The 27,409-nt window shown below is 45.6% G+C and overlaps 1 protein-coding gene across 9 annotated transcripts in view; it reads left to right on the forward strand.

Moving 5' to 3' along the window:
* Window positions 1-27,409, forward strand: part of ADAM22 (ADAM metallopeptidase domain 22) — a 187,295-nt gene that overhangs the window by 85,677 nt on the left and 74,209 nt on the right. For all 9 annotated transcript variants that reach the window (XM_083189352.1, XM_083189345.1, XM_083189344.1 and 6 more), the window contains exons 5-6: window positions 8,567-8,649; window positions 17,293-17,356. In XM_083189352.1, the coding sequence (XP_083045478.1) occupies window positions 8,567-8,649; window positions 17,293-17,356 (147 nt within the window). The remainder of the gene's footprint in view (window positions 1-8,566; window positions 8,650-17,292; window positions 17,357-27,409) is intronic.

Consider the following 27,409-nt stretch of genomic DNA (forward strand, 5'->3'; position numbering starts at 1 on the left):
CTGAATCCGGGAGGGTTGCCCACCCTTCCGGGGGGCCGGGAGGGAGCCCCGATTTTCGGGAGACTCCCGGAAATTTCGGGAGGGTCGGCAACCCTGATTTACTGTAATTGTTGCAGATCCAACCAACCAAAACATTGGGCAGTATTCTGCAGCGAGCGTGGCTTGTTTTCAACGAGGATGGACGATTTAATGTACAGGGTAAATACTGGCTGCATTTGCATGTAACCCACAGATATTAGCTTTATATTTACACTGCCACTTACATTATAGTTTGGATACACCCCACCCAAATCCAACTCTCTCTGCACATGTTGCATTTACCCCACGTTCAGTGCAACATGGTTTTGCCCAGTAATTGGACTTTTTTTTCTTTGGTACTAAACATGACCATGATTCAGACCTGGGGTAAACGCCACCCCACTGGAAAACATCACCTCAATGTAATGCCTGAAATACCGGAATTACACGGCGGGGGCAGCTAAATGACGCAACCGCTTTGGACACGCCCACAAGGCAGTCTCCCTCATGTGGCTCTACCTCCACCACTCCCCTTTTCCACTCCCATCAGTGGCCCCGCTCCCCTGCCTCACTGAGCTGGCTCCCTTCTCCCGGAGAGGGCAGCCAGCAAGTTGGCAAGTATGCCCCAGCTACTGCCCCCTGCCTGTCACTCAATTTGCGAGTGATGTTCTCTCCAGTTGGTTGCGCATGTGCACACTCCTACCATCTGAGAGGGGGCCAAATTCGGTCCTGAATAAGCAGGTGTGAATCGTACCCTAAGTGCCGGAGTTTGTGAGTTCAAATAATAACAAATGCACATTAATCAAATAAAAATGTAAATGTTCATTATCCGGTGCCCATGGCAACTGTAGGTTAGTCAGCCATTCCCAATGGCTTCCTGCATTCAGTATCCCATCTCTTCCATCACATCAGTTCCATTGATATCACTGTTATTACTATCACCGTGAGAGCGTAGAACGTTTTCTTGCTGCATTGTTCCTTACCTATATTTCTAAGGCAGTGAGCGTGGAGGAGACTCCAGGCTAATCTCTGTGTAGGGTTTATTCAGCTGCGTGCCAATGAGAAGCTGCCGCCTAATCTGTATAGAATCCATTCTGTGAAATTCCTCTTACGCCGGCTAGATGAGGACGTGAGCGGACTCGTAGTGAAACCTTTCAATAAGTCTCAAAAGCTGGGAGAACAAATATCGTGGGGAGCGGAGGAACAGATCTGAATGGAAAGGCTCCCGGCCTGTCCGCCGCAGCGCTGCACTGATGTCATCTTGGCCATGGAAACAAAAGCCATTCAGTGCAACGCATGTGGTGGAAACCGCCAGATGAATACTCTTGTATCCCCAAAATCCCAACATATTATTAATTAGACTGGTTTTCACTTTAATTCATTGTACACCGGTTCAGCATATATCTGGATATAGCATTCTGCATATGTGTAGTTAGGGCGCCCACAAAAGATTGACATGCACAAGATTGGCACTGCAAAGTAGTCGACACATGAAGAGGTCAATAATATTTTTTTACTTTTTTTTTGGTGCCAATGTTGACACTGAGCTTGTGGACCCCCAGTTAGTGAACGGCATTCCTGGAATGGTGGGATAAGGTCATGGCTAAGGTGGACAGGGTTGGAAGGTCAACACACGCATAAGGTTGACAGTCAAACTGTCGACATGAGTTTTTCACAGTTTTTTTGGGGAGCCGGCATGTGCCGACAGAAAGCGCTTGGCACAGCGTCCGATGCATGGGCTAGTGGACGCTGGACACTTTGCCAGTGTCCATGTCGACATTCGGAACAAAAAAAAGAGAAAAACTCTTGTCCACCTTGCCATTGTCGACCTAATGCTTGTGTCAACCATAGCCATGTCCACCTATTTCAAGTATCAACCTAAGCCCTGTCGACCTTCAGTGGTCAGTTCAATGCATGTCGACCTAAATTGGATTGACCCAATGACCCATACCAGGCATGGCCACGTCGACCTTTTGCTTGTGTCGATCTTTTGTCTACCTTGTGGATGTCGACCAAATGGTGTTGACATATCATCCGGATCCTGTATGGTTAATAGTATGGATGCAGACTGCTATATTTTTGTGATCTGACAAACATAATTGTAAACACAATAGACTGGCAATATAAAGTCTTCCCTTTATATACTGTATATTTCTTTTCTAACATTAATCATTACGTTAATCCTGTAGCACCATCTAGTGGTATTAAAGAAGAATGCAACTTTAAACAAAATTGAGACAATGGGACTAATTCAGACCTAATCGCTCGGCCCCGAATTTGCAAGGCCAGCGTTTAGCAAAGCCGCCGTCCCGCCACAGAGATATCCCGCCTTGCTAATCAATGTTCGCAGCCGTGAGAATATGTCCAACACCACCCATCTAATGATTGCTACACTGGCCACAAGTCCCCACAGACTCAGAGTAGCCAGAGACTTACTCTATGGTCCGAGGGAAAAATGTATATCCAGCATGGATGCAACGTCATCCAACCCCCCCTTCCTAAAATGCTCAGGCACACCCTGACACTCCCAGCGTTTCCCTAGGTCTGCCTGTGTTTTCCCTAACACAGGGATGGCATGCCCACTAAACGGCCAGTTACCACCCCAGACACCTGGCAGTGCCTAGTAGCAGGATTTCATTGCAGGACAGCCTTGCACATGGGAACTGTGACCCGTACGCATGTGCAGTCTATTGATAATCTGCCGCCCCGTGATCAGGTCTGAATTACCCCCAATGGGGAGAAGATACAGTAATTAGTTGCGATTTGCAAAACTGGCAGCAATATATGTTGGGTTGCAATATGTGTCGCTGGCATTACGGCATTTCAAAATAACAATAATATGTAACACTACTGTTTCCAACAACCTGGCAGCCAGTCACTACCGGTCGTACTTTCACTTTCAGCCACAAAGCTGCGGCTGGCAGGGTGATTGTGTACAGAGGTTTGTGCCTGACTGCAGGTGACATAGGTACATTGTGCTGCATAACTGCCAAACCAGCGTGAGTCATCACTGGGCAACCGCTGGCGAGGGATGCCCGCAGGTATTTATGTAGTGTCTTTCTAACTATTGTAGCATTTGATAAATTAGGAATGATCACCTATAATTGATGCCCTGGGTCAGTGATTCTGGATGTAGCAATGTTGCTTGGTAACAGAGACCCGATGAGCATTCTGGTGCCTGCAATGCGACATTGGATTGCCTGGCTCTGGAGGCTGTGTGTGGACAGGGCCAGGATCCAGTTGGTATGGTTGTGGTCCCTGGCAGGATGAAACATGCTCTCTGCTATAAGGTTGTTTACCCAATGACATTACCAAAACACCAGGTAACCAGATTGGCGTATGTGGCCTAGTGTTCAATGGGAGACACTCCATGGAGTCATGGGAACCAGTACCATACACTCACACTTGGGGCGCAATTTAATAGAGTGCAATTTTGTAAATTTTTTCGATTTCTTATCGCACGGCCCCGAATGTGCAGGGGTCCCCCGTATTTCAAGAACTAGCACCAGGCCCAACCAGCCAGCAGGGTAATCCCACAGCCGGGGGGGGGGAGACTCTTTATACAAATCGCCCTGGCCAAAGCATTGACCCCCTGACTGGTCAGCCTGGGCAGGGATCCTGGGGAAGTGAGGACCCCCCCCCCCCCCTCCATGAAGGGGTCCCCCCCGCCAGAGTTCACCTGGCCAGACTGAAGCCCGGGGCTGTCCCTGATGCCCCTTGGGTGGCTGATAAATGTACCGCATGCAGGGACTTGGAGAACCACAAGTCCCAGCATGTAGGACATTAAAGGGCCCGCTGGAACTTGTAGTTCCACACCAGTACAAATAGTGAAATAAAAACACACACTTTTTTTTTTACACAAAACCGCACATTTTTATGACTAAAAATCGCACATATCACAATTTTTGGCAGCAAATTCGCATCTCATTAGATAGTCGAATTCTTCCCAAAAAAATGGGATTTTGAAAAATGTGATAAGGTGCGATTTTGGAACCTTACTAACAATCGCATCCTATTAAATCTCACCCTTGATCACTGGGTTTAATACATTGAAGGTGCTCTATAAAAAATATGATGATGCCAGTGGGTTCATCCTGGAACAGGATGGATAGGTCAGGATCTGAGACGCTTCATAGAACAAAGATGGAACCTTACTCACCCTTCCACATGGGAACGTTATAAAGTAGCTGTAACTTATCCCATGCATGGCGCTGACTGACAGTGCTGAATGCTGGGAACTTAGCCAGGCCAAGAACAGTCTTCTGCCAACATAGAAGCAGATGATCGATTGGCTCGATTCAGTATTCATATCTGCTCCAAAATATCTCATTTATTATATTAGAGGTAGCAGAGAGGCAAAAATCTATGAGAATTATAGGACAATGTATTTTTGTTTTCTTATGTTTATTATTTTGTATACCTCTGGTATTTAGTTTATTTTTTTATTTTTATTTTTAAATGCTATACGGATGACACTACATGGCCAACATGGTCAAAAGGGAAACACAAACAAAAATTTCTAGTTTCCCCCCCCCCCATATTTTTACTTATTTATACTGTACCGCGGAGTGACTGGGAATGGTGATGTCCACTTGCTCAGGTGTCAACATTGACATGAAAGAAACTCATGTCGACCTTTTCTGTTGACCTTTTTCCAGTGTGCAACTTTTTTTGGCATTCACCTAGATTGTCTAACCTAAAATACCACACCCAAAAACTAATTTATGTGTTTTTTTTTTTTCAATACCAATTTATTCTGGGGGCCTGATTCAGACCAACTTGTTGGATTGCAACTTCACTGCCCGGTGATTATCGAATGCCGGTGCATTATATGCTGGCAGCGAGTGAAGGCTAGCGAGGCAGCGAGCAAAGGCTAGCCTTCACTCGCTGCTCGCAAAGTGACACCCTGTGGGCAGGGCCGGATTAACAATGGGCCTGATGGAGCGGCAGCTCCAGGCCCACTCTCCAAATAGGCCCATTTTGTAGATGAGGACTGGGGATTTTCAACGAGCCCAGCCCCGCATCACTAGCCCCCAGGAACTGGAGATACCACCAGGCAAAGCTGGAACGCTTTCCCCATAGGATAACATGGGACCCGCTAATTCCGACCCCCACCCAGTTCTGATGGCTGCCAGTTACTCCCTGGCATCACAGAAGCTCGAGGTTGATCTCATTTGAACCCAAATCGCTGGGCCTTCAATCTGATACCAGATGAGTTAATTCAGGGCTCGACAAACCCCGGGAGCCAGGTCACCACGGCGACCAGATTCTGCCTCCTGGCGACCAGATATTTTTTTGGAGGAAGCAGAATCTGGCCGAGGTGCGCTTCCAGAGAGCCGGGCAGAGTGGTCGTCAGCCTCCTCGCTCCCCCTCCCCGCTGTACAAGAAGTCAGACTCACTGGACTAGAGCAGGTCCGCCGCAGCAGCAAAGCGGATATTTCCAGAACCTGAACTACTCAAGCAGCCGGCATCGCGAGCCAACAGCCAATCAGCAGCGGCAGTAGTAGCTCAACCCCTGATTGAAGAAAGCCACGCTGCAGCGGAGGCGGTGCTGCTCTTGTGCGGGAGTGCGTGCGGAACGGCGTGACTGGGACAACCTGTCTGCCCGGCCGCTGCCGTTACCGCAAATGGTACCGGCAAAGTGGATGATGGTCTTCCATTTAGCTGGCAGGGCAGTTAACCCCGTGACAATGAGCATTAAGCCCTGGCAGACAAGGATAACCCCTTGACAACGAGCATTAACCCCTGGCAGACCAGGATTACCACGTGACAACAAGCATTAACCCCTGACAGACCAGGTTAATCCCTGACAGACAAGGTTGACCCAATGAGAATTAACCCCTAGCTGACCAGGTTTACCCCTGGCAGACCAGGATAACCCCATGACAAGGAGCATTAAGCCCTGGCAGACCAGGTTAACCCCTGGCAGACTAGGATAACCCCATGACAATGAGCATTACCACTTGCAGACCATGTTAACCACCTGGCAAAGAGCATGAAACCCATAGCAACGAGCATGTAGGTAAGCGTAACTTATGTGGCATAATATGTAATAGGCATTATGGTGTTTGCTATACCGCTTAATGGGCATTATAGTGTGTGGTATATGTAATGGGCATTATGGCGTATGGTATAATATGATATACAGTAGGTATTACGGTGTGGCATAATGTGTAATGGGCATTATGGCACGTAGTATAATACGTAATGGGTGTGTGTACATGTGTAATAGGCTTTAGGGTGTACGCCTTCGCCACGCACTGTCCCTATCTTTGCTTTTGTCTGGCTCCTACACTTTCATCCTGGCTCCCAGATTTTAAAGAAATTTGTCAAGCCCTGGGTTAATTGGTTCCAGAGATATTGCGGGTAATTTCATGGCTGTTCGTGTTCTTTGAGGGCAGATTTCTCTGGAACCAAATGGCCCAGTTTCACAGAACCAAAATCATTAAAAAAGCCCACTTAAAAGTTCTCCAATATGATACTGGTCTCATGTAATAGGTTGGTTCCGAAGATATAGCCAGTTAAACTATGTAGCCGGTTAAAGAGGGGGGAGAGGAGGTGGTTTCTCTCCCCTTCACACCAGAAAATGCAGGGACTAAGCTGATGTAAAAGGGGTCAGCCCGGGAATGTCCCTGCATGATCTTGGGACCATTTTCTGGTGTGAAAGGGGTATTATTTCAAATAGCCAGGACCTGCAATGCTCTGAATACAGCCGGCCTACGCTCTCTGCCCGGCGGCGGCTGTCCCCCAGTACCACAAGCATGTATTCCCCCTTGGCAATGTGAATGTAATCCCACATGGCAATGAGCATGAAACCCCTGGCAATGAGCATGGAACCCCTGGCAATGAGCAGGTAGGTAAGCAGCACTTATGTATCATCATTTTTAATTGGCATTATGGTGTTTGGCATAATACATAATGGAAATTATGGTGTGTGGCTTAACATGTAATGGGCATTATGGTGTAAATTTTTAATGCGCGCCTTGTCCCTGTTAAGCATATTGTGAATTTTGGCTTAATCTGTTTGGTATAGTGTGTATTTTGGCTCAATCTTAATCTGTGTGGCATAATGGGAATTTTGACTCAATCTGTGTGCCATAGTGTGAATTTTGGCTCAGTCAGTGTGAATTTTGGCTCATTCTATGTGGCATAATGTGTAAGAGGCAATGTGTAAGACACAGTACTATAGTGTTGCATGATTTGTATAAGGGGTATATGGTGTGGTAAATTTAGGTGACCACATAAAAGGTGCTGAAATGTTGTCTACCAAGTTTTGGCTTTCAGTATTTTTTTTTATGACTGGAGTGCCGCCTTACCCCGCAAGTATCTTAGGACATCGTCATCCTGCGGGTGCAGCTTTGGAGGGCACCCGGCAATATATTTCTCTGCATCCTGTGACTTTTATATATATAATCAGTTGAAAGTATTTACACAAATAGAGATGCACCTATGAGCAGACCACCCAACCAGAACACTGGTCACGCCCACCACATTATTAGGTGCTGGCCACAACCCCTATTATTGCCCAAAATAGGCCCTTGATCATTTTCAGCTCCAGGCCCATTTAGACCTTAATCTGGCACTGCCTGTGGGCGTTTGGGGGCGAAGGGGTTTTGGTGGCATCAGCGGCTTCCTTTTCCCCACAGCCTTCCCAGCGCCAAGTAGGGGCAGAATCATTAGTCAGTGAGTGATTTTCCCCCTTGTGATCACGTTCGCAGCCGTGTGCGGGTTGGGGGGGGGGGGTTTGGCGGGATGGCATTTACCTGCTCAGTGGGCTCTGAACACTCTCCTCCTGATTTTGGGTTCTATAGCAGGTTTGTTGCATAATAGAACAACTACTCTGAGACTCTATGGTAGATGTGGGCTCTGGATGAAGCTGGCAGGTTTGACCTCAAAATGAAAAGCTGCACCTATATAAAGTACAGTACACCCTGGAAGCTATCTTAGTGGCGCTTTCATGTTCTAAGCCAAAGCCGCCACTTGGTAAAAAGACCCTAAGGTTTGTTTTGTGTGGCACAATACTCTAATGAACGTCAAGGGTGCAGGTTGCGCACATTTGGAGTTGCTTCTGATTTTCTGGAAGCTCTGCTGCAGTGGTAATCCCAATTTAGTCATCGCTGCACACAATTCAATGTGAAAGCATTTCAAGTATAAATGTAGAATTGTGTGGAATATTTATATACTGTAAGGAGATATCTCGGGGGTTTGTGCATTAAACAAAGTATGTGTACACCAAAAGCAGAGGTGTCACTATCACGGTCACCCTTAAAAAATGTGATATTTGGTCATTTTGGATACCGTGCCTGCCTAATATATGGCCTCCATCACTAGGCCTACATGGGGTACTAAGGACCCCAGGAAATATGGCTTGCCTTACATAAGGTAATCTGAGGACGCGTGGTTCTGTGCTAGATTATATGTAGTGCTTATAATGTTGTGATACTATAGCACTAGAATTGGGGCTAGAATACAAAGTACGTAACACTTGTGTCGCCCATTCTGTAAGCTATTTGATACATGTCATTATTCTACCTGTTTTGCCTTTTAGGGTGGGGAGCATTGCTATTACCAGGGTCAGATCCGAGGGAAACCCAAATCTTTCGTGGCTCTGTCAACGTGTCATGGACTTCAGTAAGTTAACCCTTTATGTTCTACACAACAGTATCCATGTGATGCTATATCCATAGAGTAAAATGCAAATACAGTTGCCCTTGTTTAGAGTTGGACCTGTGGAAATGTGCACCACCAATATGTAGGCATGCGCCCATCTATAGCTGTAGAAATGTGCACCACCAATATGTAGGCATGCGTCCATCTATAGCTGTGGAAATGTGCACCACCAATATGTAGGCATGCGTCCATCTATAGCCGTGGAAATGTGCACCACCAATATGCAGGCATGCGGCCATCTATAGCTGTGGAAATGTGCACCATCAATATGCAGGCATGCGCCCATCTATAGGTGTGGAAATTTGCACCACCAATATGTAGGCATGCGTCCATCTATAGCCGTGGAAATGTGCACTACCAATATGTAGGCATGCGTCCATCCATAGCCGTGGAAATGTGCACCACCAATATGCAGGCATCCGTCCATCTATAGCTGTGGAAATGTGCACCACCAATATGCAGGCATGCGTCCATCTATAGCTGTGGAAATGTGCACCACCAATATGCAGGCATGCGGCCATCTATAGCTGTGGAAATGTACACCACCAATATGCAGGCATGCGTCCATCTATAGCTGTGGAAATGTGCACCACCAATATGCAGGCATGCGCCCATCTATAGCTGTGGAAATGTGCACCACCAATATGCAGGCATGCGCCCATCTATAGCTGTGGAAATGTGCACCACCAATATGCAGGCATGCGCCCATCTATAGCTGTGGAAATGTGCGCCACCAATATGTAGGCATGCGTCCATCTATAGCTGTGGAAATGTGCGCCACCAATATGCAGGCATGCGCCCATCTATAGCTGTGGAAATGTGCGCCACCAATATGCAGGCATGCGTCCATCTATAGCTGTGGAAATGTGCACCACCAATATGCAGGCATGCGTCCATCTACGGCTGTGGAAATGTGCACCACCAATATGCAGGCATGCGCCCATCTACAGCTGTGGAAATGTGCACCACCAATATGCAGGCATGCGCCCATCTATAGCTGTGGAAAAGTGCACCACCAATATGCAGGCATGCGCCCATCTATAGCTGTGGAAATGTGTGCCACCAATATGTAGGCATGCGTCCATCTATAGCTGTGGAAATGTGCGCCACCAATATGCAGGCATGCGCCCATCTATAGCTGTGGAAATGTGCGCCACCAATATGCAGGCATGCGCCCATCCATAGCTGTGGAAATGTGCACCACCAATATGCAGGCATGCGCCCATCTATAGCTGTGGAAATGTGCACCACCAATATGCAGGCATGCGCCCATCTATAGCTGTGGAAATGTGCGCCACCAATATGTAGGCATGCGTCCATCTATAGCTGTGGAAATGTGCACCACCAATATGCAGGCATGCGCCCATCTATAGCTGTGGAAACGTGCATCACCAATATGCAGGCATGCGCCCATCTACGGCTGTGGAAATGTGCACCACCAATATGCAGGCATGCGCCCATCTATAGCTGTGGAAATGTGCACCACCAATATGCAGGCATGCGGCCATCTACAGCTGTGGAAATGTGCACCACCAATATGCAGGCATGCGGCCATCTATAGCTGTGGAAATGTGCACCACCAATATGCAGGCGTGCGCCCATCTATAGCTGTGGAAATGTGCACCACCAATATGCAGGCATGCGGCCATCTACAGCTGTGGAAATGTGCACCACCAATATGCAGGCATGCGGCCATCTATAGCTGTGGAAATGTGCACCACCAATATGCAGGCATGCGTCCATCTATAGCTGTGGAAATGTGCACCACCAATATGCAGGCATGCGCCCATCTATAGGTTATTGCAGAACTGAATACAGTGATAATTTTGAGCAGCAATAGCAAGCTACTTCTGATTGGATGGTTACACATAAATCCCTCTCACCACCACTGAATTTGATATATATATATATATATATATATATATATATATATATATATATATATATATATATATATATATATATATATATATATATAAGGCCCATAACCCCAACTTTCACATCACAGTTGCTTGGTCAGTAATTATCCCACCTGCTTCCGGAGACAGAAATCCTTTAAAAGATGACAAGTTGGGAAAACAACGATTCATTCATGGGGGCAGTGTACAGGCCGGTCAGCACAGAACCTGCATGGTAACGGACGGGGCTGCAGGCCAGCGTGTATTCATACTGGTTGCTCCATCATACAGTGTACTTTATAGTGAAGACCAGCACTATATAGTGTGTGCTTAGCTTTAGTGGGCAGCAGGAAAATCCAACTTTGTCTATTTACTAACAGCACTATCTGGTACTTATTTCCTAGCACGGCGCCCATCGCATAAGATTGTATGCCTTAATTAAGGCATACAATCTATACAATTGAAAAGATTTCTAATTGTATGTACAATATCGCATCTTATGGATCTCATCTTATGGATCTCATGGATCTTATGTATCCATAAGATCCATGAGATCCATAAGAAGCCATAAGATAAAAGATCCATCAACACCAAGCGTGGCAAGTGCAGCGAGCCCACGAGGGGCGGCGGCGAGCGTCCTCCGACCTTTTCATACCCCCACTATCCACGTCGGCGTGGAGTTGACTTTATATAGTGTGGCGAGCACAGCGAGCCACCGAGCCCGAAGCATGGCGAGCGCAGCGAGCCCCGTGAGGGGACGCGTAATACCTGTGAAGTAATGCGCGTCCCCTCGCGGGGCTCGGTGGCTCGCTGCGCTCGACACGCTATATAAAATCAACTCCACGCCGAGGTGGATAGTGGGGGTATGAAAAGGTCGGAGGACGCGTACCGCTGCGCTCGCCACGCTTCGGGTTGGCGTCAATAGTGGGGTGGCGTTAACAATGGTGGGGGGTGGGCATTTCACCCATGAGGGGGGGTATCAATTAAAATTGGGGTTTTGGGGACTTTTTACATTGGAATCAATGTAAAATTGGGTCTCAGGGACCATTTCACATTGATTCCAATGTAAAAATCTCGTTGATCGCATCGCATGTATCTTATGCCGCACAAACACATAAGATGCATGCAATGCTTGCGTTATCGGCCCGACACATACAATCTAGATCGTGGGCGCCGTGCTAGGAAACAAGTACCGGAAAATCCAACTTTGTCTATTTACTAATAGCACTATCTCAGGCCCACTGAATCTGGCTGTTCAGCTTCATTCTACCCAACTGTTGTACACTAATTAGGCAATTTTGCTATGGGACCCCATGGTGTAACTGTCATATTCTCCCACAGCCAGGACAGGAGTGGAGACCGGCATAAATAACTGTGATACAGTCATCAGCAGGGCAGTAGAGAACCTGCCCGGGCCTAGGTACTGTTCAGTGGGTGCGGCCTAATTGTGGGAAGTGTGGTCACTTTAAGCACCTCCCTGGCCACACTGCAGCCCAGCATGCAGCAGCATATGTTGGGTTGAGAAGAGCTGTTGCCATGTAATGGGGGCCACAATGGGCCCATCCATCAGACCTGGGCCTGGTTGTCAGCTTTTGGTATAGTTAGGCACAGTTATAGTTACATACCTTCCAACTTTCTGAATTCTCTTAAGCGGGACACCTGCACGTGAAATTTGGGGGAATGGCCTGCCACAAAGAGGTGTGGCCTACAAATCTTGCCATTCCGTGAGGCCACACCGCTGTTTTGCATGGCCCAGAGGCTCTGTGAGCTTCTAGCCATGTCCCCTGGCCCTTCTGGCTGCGGGAATAGACATCTATTCACCACTGCTCAGCAGGTGACAGGAAGGACTCCAAACTACCCCCCCACACACCGCCGCGGGACACTGTCGGCCCTTAGAACGATCCCAAAAATTGGGACATTCCCGCCATAGCTGCCTACCCAGGAGACTCACTGAAATAACAGCAATCTCCTTCTCTCCCTCATTAGTCTAGAAATCTCCCTCCTGTCACCTAGCCCACATTACACTGTTACATTTTTGGGGGAAAAAGAATGAGAGATACATTTACACTGAATCATCAGCACCATTTCCCAGCACATTACCAAGTATAGTAGCTCTTACTAACTGCTCTGGGGATCATCTACATTTGGATATAAGTCATTTTAAAAGATTCCTCTCAGATGTAGCAGTACACAGCCACGCTTCTAGTTGCCACGTTCACAATCTCTTTTCACAATCTCTCCATATATGGAACTAGACACGCCCTCTGGGTGGAGCATGACACACCCTCCTCAATGGGGCGCTTTGCAAAATTCTACTCCCAACTGTAATCTTCCTGAAACTAGTTTTCAAAAGTAGGCAAGTATGATTCCCGCAGAAAGCGGGACAGTTGGGAGGTATGTAGTTCCCTGGAGGAAAAGCATCACTCAGGGATCATATTCTCACATGTCAAAATTCTAATAATAATAACACGTGTATTTTTGGGAGTTCATTTTATTTTAGAAATATATTTCTGGTAATATTTGTATTGAACGGTTGAAAATGTGAATCTATGCTGCCCTCTAGTGGCACAACAGAACCTTGCATCATGTAAAAGATTTGATCATTTTACAATACTGATGTAATTTAAACTACATATTGCAAATGTACAAAAACAGCACTGGTAAAAAAAAAGTTAAATTAGTATAATAATTAGAGGCAAATAAGGCAGATTAGACTTTTGTAGTTCCCAGCAAGAACAGAAAAACGATATAAAATTTAAACTTATTTTTCAAATAAGCAATTGAATTGAAACTCATAACAGACATTAGTGTGTACAAGTGTGAATCGCCTACAGTTACCAGATGTGCACATTTCATGTGTAAACTAATTGGTTAAAGTTGTGGCAAAATGTCTTTTCTGAACAAGTTTGGCATCGGAAGCGTCGGTTTCCTACAGTCAGACGTTCCGGTAATACAGTCTTCACCAATCCTCATTCTGTGCAGTGTTTGTACATTTATTTCTGCATTTTAGTAAAAATGGGCAATCCAATTATAGCCCCACACTACTAACGGTTAAATGACCCATTATCGAGCGATGGGATCTAGTATACGTCAGACCCGTGCGTTATTGGCCGGAAACAGGTCTCCGACGGCTGTGTATCAGCGATTCTGCTTCGCATGTCTCAGGCAATTGGAAGGTCAATTAGAAAATGATGCATGTTTTCATGCCCAGTTCCATACCGACCCCAATAGTCCATAGAATAATTTAGTTGGTATAATTATTTATTTTCTTTTATTAAAAGTTTATTGCAGGTGGGTTAGGGACGTCGGCATGTATAAGCCATACATGGTATGGCAGCAGGGCCGGTGTGAGGCTTCTCAGCACAATAAGCAAAACTTCAACCTACACCCCCCCCCCCCCCCATACTGCCACCAATACCCACTTTGCAACCGCCTAAAGCTGCCTAATGGTAGAGCCGGCCCTACATGGCAGTGGCAGACATGATTCTGTTACTTTTGATTACAGCGACCATGGTCAGGGATGTAGCGGTGGTGTGCTTACAGCATGCTACAGGTCACACTGACATAGCCTGTCACAGAAACCACCATTTACTGTAGGCAAATAGCAATATGTGTGCCAAGTGGCATTAGCCTTATGTGTCTGCCCACTCATGTTATGCATACTTGCCTACTTTCTGGCTGCCCTCTCCAGGAGAGGCAAGCCAGCTCAGTGAGGCAGGGGGGCAGGGCCGCCTCCTGGAGTGAAAAGGGGCATGGCGGGTCCACAGGAGGGGCAACTTGCTTGGGGGCATGACCAGAGCAAATGAATCATTTTAGCCACGCCCCCCATTATTGTCATTATTTCAGGCATTGCACTGCGGTGGGTGGGGCTAAAATGTCATTTGCATAATTTGACCCACTGGGGGGGGGGGGGGGTCTCGGGTGCCGGACAGCTCTTCGGGGGCCATTCCGGGAGGGTAGGCAACCCTTAGGTTATGGTGTATCTGGCATTTACAATAGGTTTCTCTCAGTCTCTGCATCCTGGCCATCCTACCCAGCTTATGTACTGCAGTTATCATAGCTTGTGGAATACAGGTGTTCTGTTTATTCACTGTGATGAGCCTCTGATGGGCCATACACAAGGGGAGATTTCTGCTTAATTTCTATGCAATTTGGCAAATCGCTCAGTATGTATGCCCCATGGTGATGCACACCCCCCATGTTACTATTGCCGGTCTACATCATTCAAGCATGCAGTATATATCTAGTCAGATCACTTAGCAATAGACTGCAAATCACCCGTGGTTTAATCTGAGCGAACTACGTCACCCTCACTCCTGTAATACCCACCCATTATTTACATTTTTTTTTTTTTTGCTTAACACAAATCTACCATACTAAACGCCCATACACACGGAGCGATATTACAGCTATTTCTAAGTGATATGACTAGGTCGCTTAGAGAGAAACACATATCACCCCATGTGTGCCCCCTCTGTGACGTGATGTGCGGTCCCGCACATCGCTGTCGCCTGACCACATCTCGCCTGCGTACAATATATATCTAGTCATCGCCAGTGTTCTCTCACCAGAGAACACTGGCCCGCACGGATCACTCAGCACATATCGCGGGGCATCACACGTGTACCAGCGATGTGTGCAGAGCGATCCCTGCTTCAGCGCGGCTCCCCGTTGCCCCGTGTGTACGGAGCTTAAATCGCTCAGCACAAATCTCTTGTGCAAATCTCTCAGTGTATATGTGAGATCTAGACTGGGAAATCTAAATTGCTCAGAACAAATCTCAAATCTCCCTGTATTTATGCCCCATTACACATATTACAGGGAGGTATGGATTGTGTATATTAGATTTAAATGGTGTAATAATGCCTGAGTACTAGTTATAGCTTCACTTCATTCTCTCATACCACCTCCTCTTCCGTACCTCTGTCAGTCGTTCCGCAAGGCTCAGTTTTAGATCCTCTGCTCTTCTCGATCTATACCTCATCTCTTGGCAAACTAATCAGCTCTTTAGGATTGTCACCGTCAGTATTGTTCCGTGTCTCTGAATGCCTCTCTGCCATCTCATCTAGGATGTCTTCTCGCTACTTCAAACTTAACATTTTCAAAATTGAATTAATTATATTCCTCCCAGCCAGGAACAGTTACCATCCGGATATCTCTATAACTGTCAACAACGCAACAATCTACCCTACTCCACAAGCTCGCTGCCTAGGGGTCACCCTCGACTCTGACCTGTACTTTATTCCCCACATTCAGTCTGTCTCAAAATCATGTTACATGCATCTAAAAAAACGTATCCAAGCTACGACCCTATCTCACACAAGACACTACTAAATCTCTAATCCATGCACTCATTATCTCCCGCATTGATTATTGCAATAGTCTCCTCATTGGTCTTCCCAAGAACTCGCCACTGCAATCCATTTTGAAGTAGCCAGATGTTTATCATCTGCTGATCCGCTCTGCCAGTCCCTCCATTGGTTGCCTGTATTCTACGGTATTCAATTATTATTTATAATAAATAATAAATGACAGTTGCTTTATAAAGTTTTCTTCCAATGAGACAAAGACAATTTAGCCATAAATTACACCTAGAATGATAACATCTAGTGTATCATCTATCTCATCACATGGAGGAATAGCCTCTGTATATATGGAGAGATAGTGGGGCCCCCCTGACAGAGGGGGCCAGGGTGTAGTATCCCCTGCCCCCCCCCCCTCCTCCCCTTGATGACTACACCAGCCATTCTGTCTAGATTTATAATCGTACTTTTGCCATTGTTATTCAGTGCTAAGCCAATGATGGTAAAAGCAGGATTTTACCAGTGTTATTTCCCCCAGTAAAACAAGTATGGGCATGAAATCTATTATTCACACCAGGTGCGGCTTCTCCTTACCATGAATGATCCTTCTTACACATCATCTGTTTTCTGTCCAACGTTCCAATTTGTCCAAATTCTTATGTAGAAACAAATTACCATCCTCCACCCAATAGCGGCACACTATATGCTGCCAAATGTTTGTCAGACCAGCATCCCTAGCACTCCATGTAAGAACGGCTTACTGCTGCACGCCATCTATAGATGATGTTAGTTGTATGGTCCTTATTACCACCAAAGGGAAGCCACCGAAAACCTTCCAGGCTTTGCGGGGTCCTCGGTTGGAGCACAATGCACAGATGGTCATCCTACATGCGCATCAGTCAGCCTGCCGTAAGAGGTTACATATTCCCAAAGCCCATTACGCTCTTGTATGCTATCAGATAACCTCCAGTATCTAATTGCATCCCATCAGGACTGTCCTCTAATCTGGTGGGAATGCCATGCTATGGAATCCTATCCTTGTGTATCCCTCCTATTATCCCTATAGAATGTAAGCTTGCGAGCAGGGCCCTCCTACCTCCATGTCGGTTTGTTACTACCCAGTTTGTTTAATCACTGTTGTTTCCAAATGTAACACGCAACGGAATCTGCTGCGCTATATAAGACACTGTAAATAAATAATAAATAAATAAATAATGATACTGAAATCCAGGCAGCAGTAATGCCTTCTCCTATAAGTTTCCTTTTTTTAATTTAATAAAGAAATAGACAATCAATACAATTATTTAGTATATGGAGTATACAGAAACCACTAGTGTTAGGCAGGATGCTACAGTGCGCCGTCAGGAGAATACACAGTAATGCTTTCTTCTGTCTTCTAACAGTGGGATGTTCTGCGATGGGAATCAGACGTATCTCATTGAGCCCGGTGACAAATACAACCCAAACGTAAGTAATTCATAGTTAACCGTGCCTTAGCGATAACGTGCTATTCATGTCGTGCATTGTAGGCCGCGTATCAGAATACTGATGTTTAGTAGTTACTAAGCGATGTACATATCCGAGATAGGATAATGGTGTGTGGGTATAGATCAGTGTTTCCCAGTCATGGTACACTAAAGTTTTACCCAACAGGACCTAGAATCGGTACATTCATACACACTTGATGGTGCGACGAATAGTGGCCCAGTGGAGGTTTGTGTGTGGGGGGGCCACTGTTCGTCCGGACCTTATTAAACATGTGCTCACAGACCTATTCATACCTCCCAACTTCTGGTCTGGTGAAATCGGGACACTCAGCGCCCGAAAAGGGGGCGGGGCATATGCAAATGAGGGCGTGGCTTAGGCTAATTAGCCGCGACCTCATTTTCATACGAGAATAGACGCTGTGCGCATGCACACAGCGTCTATTCTATTAGATTGGGGGATCTCCCAACTGCCACCCCCCGCAGCGGGACAATGCCTGCCGCGGGTGGGACAGCGGGCAGGACCCAAAAATCGGGACTGTCCCGCTGTAATCGTGACAGTTGGGAGGTATGCATATTGCTGAGACACACCGCCGATATGACTAGCCGGTGTGAATCCAGCATAAAGGGTCTATTCGTGTCATTGCTGAGTGATAGATTCATTTTATTCAATGATATTTTGTCCTTCTTTCCCATTTGCCTAGTTTTCTCATCCGTCTTAATCTCTTCTGTAGTAAAAATATTGTCAATTTACTTAATTGTGCATCAAATCCTTCAGCCTGTAAATACCTCATTGTAAATACGTTTTGAGCACAGCAGGAGTGTAATTTGATTGCAAGCATGCCAATGACTGCAGTGTGACTGACTCAGGCCGGTGGCAGCCATCTTGCAGCTTCTGGTTCCTGGCAGGAAGCAGACTGACAATGCACTGCACCCCACAACACTGACTGGAATCCCCTGGGTGCCCCATTATTATGTTCCCCATTACCAATGTGTGTCTCTGTACCCCCTCATCGCCATTACCCATGCATGCCTATGATACCCGCATTAACTGCTCTGTGGCATGACAATGAGATTATTCTTTGATGATTTTGTTTGCTCATTACCCAATTAACCAGATAGTGAGATGATTAACCCCTTACCGACGCAGCATGTTTTTGCCTTCCTGACAGAGGCCTTTTTTTCAAATCTGACAGGTATCACTTAAGTGGGGATAACTTTTTTTTGCTTTTACTTATCCCAGTGATTTTGAGATTGTTTTCCCGTGACACATTGTACTTTAAGTTAGTGATAAATTTTGGTCGATACAGTTTTTTTTTTTTTGTGAAAAATACCAAAATGTTGTAAAAAAAATGAACATTTTGCAATTTGCGAAATGTTACATTTTCTGCTTGTGAGACAAATAATCATACCACTAAAAATAGTTAATAACTAACAAAGACCATATCTAAACTTTATTATTACATCATTATTTCAACTTTCTTTTATTTTTTTTGGACGCTAGGGGGCAGCAGAGTCTAAATTTTACACATAACACAGTAAACGCTGCTTTTGGCTGTTCACGTTTGAACAGCCAATCGCAGCGATCGCCCATGGCGGGGGGCATCGCTGCCCCCCCTGGGCAATGAGGGAAGATGTCTGCTGTCAGGGACAGCAGACATCGTCCCTCTGTCACCGCGTCTCTAGACGCGGTGACAGTTACAAGTCATGACGTACATTTATGCCATGTGTCGGGAAGTACATCCCGACCATGACGTAAATGTACGTCAAATGTCGGGAAGGGGTTAATAGACCATTGGGGCCTACACATGGAGCGATTTAGGGGCCTTTTCTAAGCGATCTAGTGAGATTCCTTAGAAAATTCCCCTACATTGCTCCGTGCATATGGGGCATAGCGATGCACCGCCCCGAGCGTCGCTATCGCCTGGTGATTAATATCCAGCATGAAGCTAGTTACATCGCCGGTCAGGATCAGTGCGCTCACCAGAGAACACTGGCCCTGACAGATCACTGTGCAATGCATCGCTCAGAAGGCTCAGCAAATCGAAGTGTGAAGGCCCCATAAGTTACTTGGAGAATACAAATATTTCAGTGAAAAGCCGATCAAATCGGTTGAGTAGTTCTTGATTTTATTGCGAACATACAAATAATTTACAGGTCAGGCCATTCGTCACAGATAATGAATGATAACTCACAAACTTTTATTTCACTCATGGTTAGTGGTTGGGTGAACCCATTTATTGTCAAACAACTGTGTTTACCTTTTTAAATCATAATGACTACAGAAACTACCCAAATGACCCTCATCAAAAGTTTACATACCCTGGAGATTTTAGCCTGATAACATGCACAAGCGGGTTTGAAAGGCTACTAAAGGTAACCATCCTCACCTGTGATCTGTTTGTAATCAGTGTGTGTTTAAAAAAGGTCAGTGAGTTTCTGGTCTTCTGAAAGACCCTTGCATCTTTCATCCAGTGCTGCACTGACATGTCTGGATTCTGAGTCATGGGGAAAGCAAAGAATTGTGAAAGGATCTGCGGGAAAAGGTAATTGAACTGTATAAAACAGGAAAAGGGATATAAAAAGATATCCAAGCAATTGAGAATGCCAATCAGCAGTGTCTAATTAAGAAGTGGAAAATGAGGGATTTTGTGGAAACCAAATCACTTTCAGGTAGACCATCAAAAATTTCAGCCACAACTGCCATGAAAATTGTTCGGGATGCAAAGAAAAATCCAAAAATAACTTCAGCTGGAATATAGGACTCTGAAAAAAAGTGGTGCGTTTGTTTCAAGATGCACAATAAGGAGGCATTTGAAGAAAAATGGGCTGCAAGGTCGCCAGAAGCCATTACTACGCAAATGCCACAAAGCATCCCGCTTACAATACTCCAAACACAGAGACAAGCTTCAAAACTTCTGGAACAAAGTCATTTGGAGTGATGACACCAACATTTAACTTTTTGGCCACAACCATAAGCATCAACAAGGTCTATGATGAAAGGTACACCATTCCTACTGTGAAACATGGTGGTGGATCGCTAATGTTTTGGGGATGTGTGAGCTACAAAGGCACTGGTAACGTGGTCAAATTTGATGGCAAGATGAATGTAGCATGTTATCAGAAAATACTGGAGGAAAAGTTGCACTCATCAGCCCAGAAGCTGCGCATGGGACGTACTTGGACGCTCGAACATGACAATGATCCAAAACACAAGGCCAAGTCGACCTGTCATTGGCTACAGCAGAATAAAGTGAAGGTCCTGGAGTGGCCATCTCAGTCTTCTGACCTCAATATCATTGAGCCACTCTGGGGAGATCTCAAACATGCAGTTCATGCAAGACAACCCAAGAATGTACAGGAACTGGAGGCTTTTTGCCAAGAAGAATGGGCAGCTTTACCATCTGAGAAAATAAAGAGCCTCATGAACAACTTCCACAAAAGCTGCCATTGATGTTAAAGGGGGCAATACACGGTATTAAGAACTGGGGTATGTAAACTTTTGATCAGGGTCATTTGGGCAGTTTCTGTTGTCATTTTTATTTAAAAAGAGTAAACACAGTTGTTTGACAATAAATGGCTTCACCCAAGCACTAACCATGAGTGAAAGAAAAGTTTGTGAGTTATCATTGATATTCTCTCACAAATGGCCAGAAAATCACAAATTCCACCGGGGCATGTAAACTTATGAGCACAACTGTGTGTGTGTGTGTGTGTGTGTGTGTCTGTGCCTGCATATTGTGATATCCAGACCCCTTTTTTCGCGCTAGAGTTAAGATTAAAATGTGTAGTATGCTAGTGAAGGGCTGCCTTATGCACAATGCCCCTGTTGGCTAGGGGGAGATGAAAAGATATAAAGACAAATGTGGAGTGGCGCGACAATCAATAAAGATCCATATTGCAATACACAAAGTCCTTGTTTAAATAGAATTTTCTTTATTAAAAAGCCTTTTTTTCCGTTTTCTTTCTCAATAGACAGTTCTTCACTGTAGATTGCTTGATACAAAGTTATAAAAACGTGCTGTTTCACCCAACGCATTTCGCCCAGCAGTCTATTGAAATATCAGAAATAAGTGTATCCTGTATAAAACACCAATTCCCGTATTCTACTCCTCCTTTTTTTCCTTCCTTGTTGTTTAAATACCTTTCATAGAGGTGAACACAAATGTCCATTCATATGTATATTTTCCGAAAAAGAAGGTTTAGTTTGTGAATTTTTATTTATTAATTGTATATATTATATACTTTTTAGCCGATACCCCTGAAGAAGCCCCATGCTGGGCGAAACAGCACGTTTTTATAACTTTATATCAAGCAGTTGTATTTTTAGCAGTCAAGTTCAAATCTAAAAATTCAATGGACAAAGGGTTAAATTTCGAGGTAAAGCTTAAATTAAACTCCTTGTTATGTATGTGTTTTACAAATCCATTAAACTGATCTTCTGTCCCCTTCCACACCACTAAGATATCGTCTATATAGCGCTAAGTCTAAGAAAGGGTTATTGGTATAAATGATTTTTTTTTCCCCATTCTCCTAAAAACAAATAGGCATACCCCGGGGCACAAATCGTGCCCATCACCATCCCCTTGCACTGTAAAAAATATTTGCCCAAAAAAAGTAAAATAGTTATGTTGTAACACAAACGCTAAACAATCTTTTATAAATTTGGAGTTCCCAATGGGAACTTCAGGATCATTGTCAACAACCGCTAATAGAAACTCTAGTCTATTATACTGTATATTTCCCCCCCCCCCCCCCCCACTTTCTAGAATGTATGGTTTTCGGAATAATTTGGATAACGGATATTTGGATGAGGGCTACTCAACCTGTATATGTGATGCGATATATAGAAGTAATTACCAGTATTTTTCATTGAATGGCTTTTAAGCAGTGATGAGAGTGGAAAAGTTACCCATAGCAACCAATCTGCTATGGGCTATCATTTATCAAGCACATTCTATAGAAGGATAGGTAAAAGCTGATGGCAACTTCTGGATCACTTCTACATTTTCCATGCAGCAAATAACTGCAGCCATATTTATTCTGTATCATGTGGCAGACATGTATATGGCGCTACAGCATCACCGTGCTGATTGTGACTGAATCCATTGCCAAGTTGCTCAGAGAGAACCTGCTTTCCCCTCAGGATATGTAACCTCTGAGCTGCATCACAGTCACGTATTATGCTGGGACTCAGGGATTTCTGTCAGGAAAGGTCACATGATCGGTGCTTCCGAGTGCAGGTCCCCTGGCTCCATATACACGTTACAGTGCTTATTCTTTTAATGAGTATGTATTACAGTTTGTACTTTACATACAGCAACAGTTTGCATAGTGCTGTTACTACTGTGTGCCGTATTATCACACGGAACAGTATTGTTTCAAATATTGGAAAACAAACAGCATCATATCTGGGAAATCAATTTGCATCGGATTGACAAAAATGTAATAAAGGTGCAGCTGCCCATGTTTTAAGCTGTGAGCCATCTGGCACTTAGGATGCCTTTTCTATAACTTGCAGTTAATATATACTGTATACCCTACTACACTGTGTTTGTCATGAGAGTAGTAAACAGCTGATATGTCTTCGGTGCTTAAAAAATATGTTCCTGTTGTGTCCCGAGTCCTAGATCCTGGTTACGTCTGTGAGAGAAAGTGGAGTTTGTCCTCCTCATCAGTCTGAACTGTAACACAGCCAATTTGCTGACTGGTAGGGGATTGTTGGCTAGAAAGCAGAGGAGGATATATTAGGTACATCTCATGCTCGCTCATATCCACCTGTGCTCTCTCTTCTCATCCACTGGCTACAAGACCACCCACGCTCTCCCTTCTCATCCACTGGCTACAATGCCACCCATACTCTCTCTTCTCATCCTCTGGCTACAAGACCAGCCTTGCTCTCCCTTCACATCCACTGGCTACAAGGCTACCCATGCTCTCCCTCTCATCCACTGGTTACAAGGCCACCCACGCTCTCCCTCTCATCCACTGGCTACAAGGCCACCCACGCTCTCCCTTCTCATCCACTGGCTACAAGGCCACCCACGCTCTCTCTTCTCATCCACTGGCTACAAGGCCACCCACGCTCTCTCTTCTCATCCACTGGCTACAAGGCCACCCACGCTTTCTCCTCTCATCCACTGGCTACAAGGCCACCCACGCTCTATCCCCCTCTCACCCACTGGCTACAAGGCCACCCACGCTCTCTCCCCCCCTCTCATCCACTGGCTACAAGGCCACCCACGCTCTATCCCCCTCTCACCCACTGGCTACAAGTCTACCCACGCTCTCTCTTCTTATCCACTGGCTACAAGGCCACCCACGCTCTCTCCCCCCCCTCTCATCCACTGTCTACAAGGCCACCCACGCTCTATCCCCCTCTCACCCACTGGCTACAAGTCTACCCACGCTCTCTCTTCTTATCCACTGGCTACAAGGCCACCCACGCTTTCTCCTCTCATCCACTGGCTACAAGGCCACCCATGCTCTATCCCCCTCTCACCCACTGGCTACAAGGCCACCCATGCTCTCCCTCGCATCCATTGGCTACAAAGCCACCCACACTCTCTCCCCCCCTCTCATCCACTGGCTACAAGGCCACCCACACTCTATCCCCCTCTCACCCACTGGCTACAAGGCCACCCACGCTCTCCCTCGCATCCACTGGCTACAAAGCCACCTACGCTCTCCCTTCTCGTCCACTGTCTACAAGGCCACCCAGGCTCTCTCCCCCCCTCTCATCCACTGTCTACAAGGCCACCTACGCTCTCTCCCCCCCTCTCATCCACTGGCTACAAGGCCACCCACGCTCTATCCCCCTCTCAACCACTGGCTACAAGGCTACCCACGCTCTCCCTGCTCATCCACTGTCTACAAGGCCACCCACGCTCTCCCCCCCCCCCCTGTGTGATGCCAACCACAAGCATTTGACAGGTGGCACAACGGTCTCTGCATCATGACCAAGCCCGGTCTCTTACAGCAGACATTCCCAACCATGGTCCTCAAGTCACACCAACAGTGCAGATTTTGGTGATATCCAGGCTTCAGCACAGATGGTTAAATCAAAATTACCCAGGTACTAGTTAAATCACCTGTGCTCAAGCCTGGATATCACTAAAACTTGCACTGTTTGTGTGCATGGTTGGGAATGCCTGTCTTACAGTATCTGGTTGGCCTAGAAGAGTGGTTCCCAACCCTGGTCCTCAAGAACCCCCAACAGTGCATGTTTTGCAGGTCTCCACACAGACTCACAAGTGCTATAATTAGCTCCACATGTGGATCTTTTCAAATGTGCCTGAATAATGAGTGCACCTGCCGGGTGACCTGGAAAACGTGCACTGTTGGGGGTACTTGAGGACCAGGGTTGGGAACCACTGGCCTAGAGACTATGGGTGGTATTCAATCCGAGATTCTGACTGTTGGGACGTCCCGACAGTCGGAATCCTGTCCGTTTCCGGCAGTACATAGACTGAAAACGTCTGTGAATTAGACAATACACGTCCATTTATGACAAAACGGATCTGACTTTTTGGAAAAAAATCCGACAGTCGTTATCCGCACAGTTAGACTACCCGCCTTAGAGGGGGTAGTCAATCTCCCGCCGCTATTCCCGATGGGGGAAATAGCAGCGGGGCCCTATTCAATGCTGTCTTTACCGACAGCATTGAAGAGGGATCACGGCAGAACGAGCCCGACTTTAGAAGATGTCGGGCCCGCTCTGCCGATAACGGCCGCGGATTGTCGCAATCCCGGCCGCAGAACGACAATACACAGCCGTTTGCGTAGACATGCCCTCTTTTCGCCAATCGGCAGGCGGAACATTGAATCCCACCTGCCGATTTGCTGTCAGGCAAAACGCAAATGGGCCTGGATCACAGCTGTCGGGAGGGATCGGCAGCTGTGATCCGGGTTTTTATACCTCACCTTAGTCTAGCTCAACTACAAAAGGTCAACATGAGGTTTTCACAATTTTTAAAAATTTTGGGGACTCTTTTTTTTTTTTTTACTTTAACATCCATGTGGACTCCGAGTGGGACCCGGCATGACGAGCGAAGTGGTTACATTAGTTGGGTGTCCACATGCTCAGTTGTCAACATTGACACACACACACAAAAAAGCGAAAACCTCATGTCAACCTTTTCATGTGGATATTTTGCTTGTGTTGACCATTTATCAATGTCAACACGTTCAGATGCTTAGTGTGCAGAGTTCCCCATATGACTAAAATGAGGAAGGAATATAAAATAAAGGATACATCTGAAAAGACTACTTATTACCTGCAGTTATTATATGGTAAGGGAAGAGCACAACGGACGTACCATGTGACTTACTTTGCACTCTACGTTGCCATGTGAACCTGGGTTTAGTCCTATTGATTGTAATAAAAGCGGAATGAAAGCATTGCAAACGCAGTCATACGGCGTGGATGGTGCCAGAATTCCTTTATTTTGCAGAAAGTTCACCTATCCATAAAAATACATTGATACTCAACATGACCGGCATGTAAAAATCATCAAAATATAGCAAATCCAAGCACTTAAACACCAGCAGTAAAAATACCCAATGCAGAAATACAAGTATAAAAAAATACAGTAATAATATAATTTGCCAAGTAATCGGTGAGCAGGGATAAAGGCTATATATAAAATTTAAATGGAAGTTTATTTTCAGTCACTAAGATGCAGTGCCATAGGGAGTAGGTGTGGGCCCATCCCCCCAAGGTCCAGAATCCTGGGGGTGTCACCATTGATGCCCTACGACCCCTACATCTGACACCATCGAAGGGAAGCTCTTTGCACACACCTTGCGGTATGCAGCCACCCGTAGCATACGGACAGCTTACTTCCTCCTGGCAGCAGCTCCACCCCCATACGTGATGTAACATTCAGGGGTGGGGCTCTGGTGCTGATAGGATCATTTACAATTCATGGTTATTATGTTTCAGTTGGCAGCTGGTGGAAAATTGAAACCTGTGCACTGATCACTTTGATAAGGCAAAATACATATTATGGCCAATTAATTTTTCCAAGACTTTTTTTTTTTCCCCTTCAAAAAAAATAATTTTGGATTAATTTCCCTGCATAATTCAATATCTAACCTAACACACCCTTAGGCAGGAAACGTTCTTTCTTTATATATTCACATTCTTCTGATAAGGAAGGAATGAATGGACACTTATGGGGGTATCCTATTAGCAGCCATAATGTGCCACTGCTAATAAGTTCACCAGAGGCTATCATACTAGCCCCAATACTCGTGTCCTGATCCCGACACTTATTAGGGATTACGTTTTACATTTCTCAAGCGCACAAAGCATAATCCCTGATAACCAGCCCCATGAGACCTGTTTTTGCAGTTAGAAAACATGGGTCTAGGAACTTCCCAAGCAGCAGTTTACCGCACAGCAAAAATGGGCTACAATAGGATATCCTGATAATTGGGCTAATGTCAGCAATATTACCCTGTTTTGTCATGCAGTTAACTGCCACCGGGAACAGGATCCCCCTTATATAGTTATACATGGAAAAATGATTCTATTATCTATAAACATGACCCTAATCCTATATTTGTTTGCTAGATACAGCCTCCATCAGAGTGCATCTACCTCTTATCTCTCTTATGGCTTTCTGTGCATCAATACCGCAGCACTCAGCCGTGGTGCCCATTAAAAGGTTTAGATGCAACCCCTATCATTAACCCTTTGAGTAGCAATTGAATTTGTCAAAATTGGTGCGAAAATTGCAGAGCAAACATCACCATAATGACCTGTGAGGTTTTCCTTATATATAGGAAATAAAAAAATAAAAAAAAGATTTGAATTTATATAGCAAATGTGAGTGATGCTGGGGTTTTAAGCAGATATTTTACACATCTCACGGAGATTTGGGCACTCAAAGGGTTAATAGAAGAGTATGTGCAAAATGTACGTCTATTGTATATATTGAACTTCTTTAAAAATTCAACCAAAGACCTTAAAAAAGGAGACAATGGTCCCCTGTGCAGGCTAGCCAGAATCATTTGCTATCCAGCAGCCATA

This window comes from Crinia signifera, chromosome 5, assembly GCF_055691185.1.
Source record: "Crinia signifera chromosome 5, ASM5569118v1, whole genome shotgun sequence".
Taxonomy (NCBI): domain Eukaryota; kingdom Metazoa; phylum Chordata; class Amphibia; order Anura; family Myobatrachidae; genus Crinia; species Crinia signifera.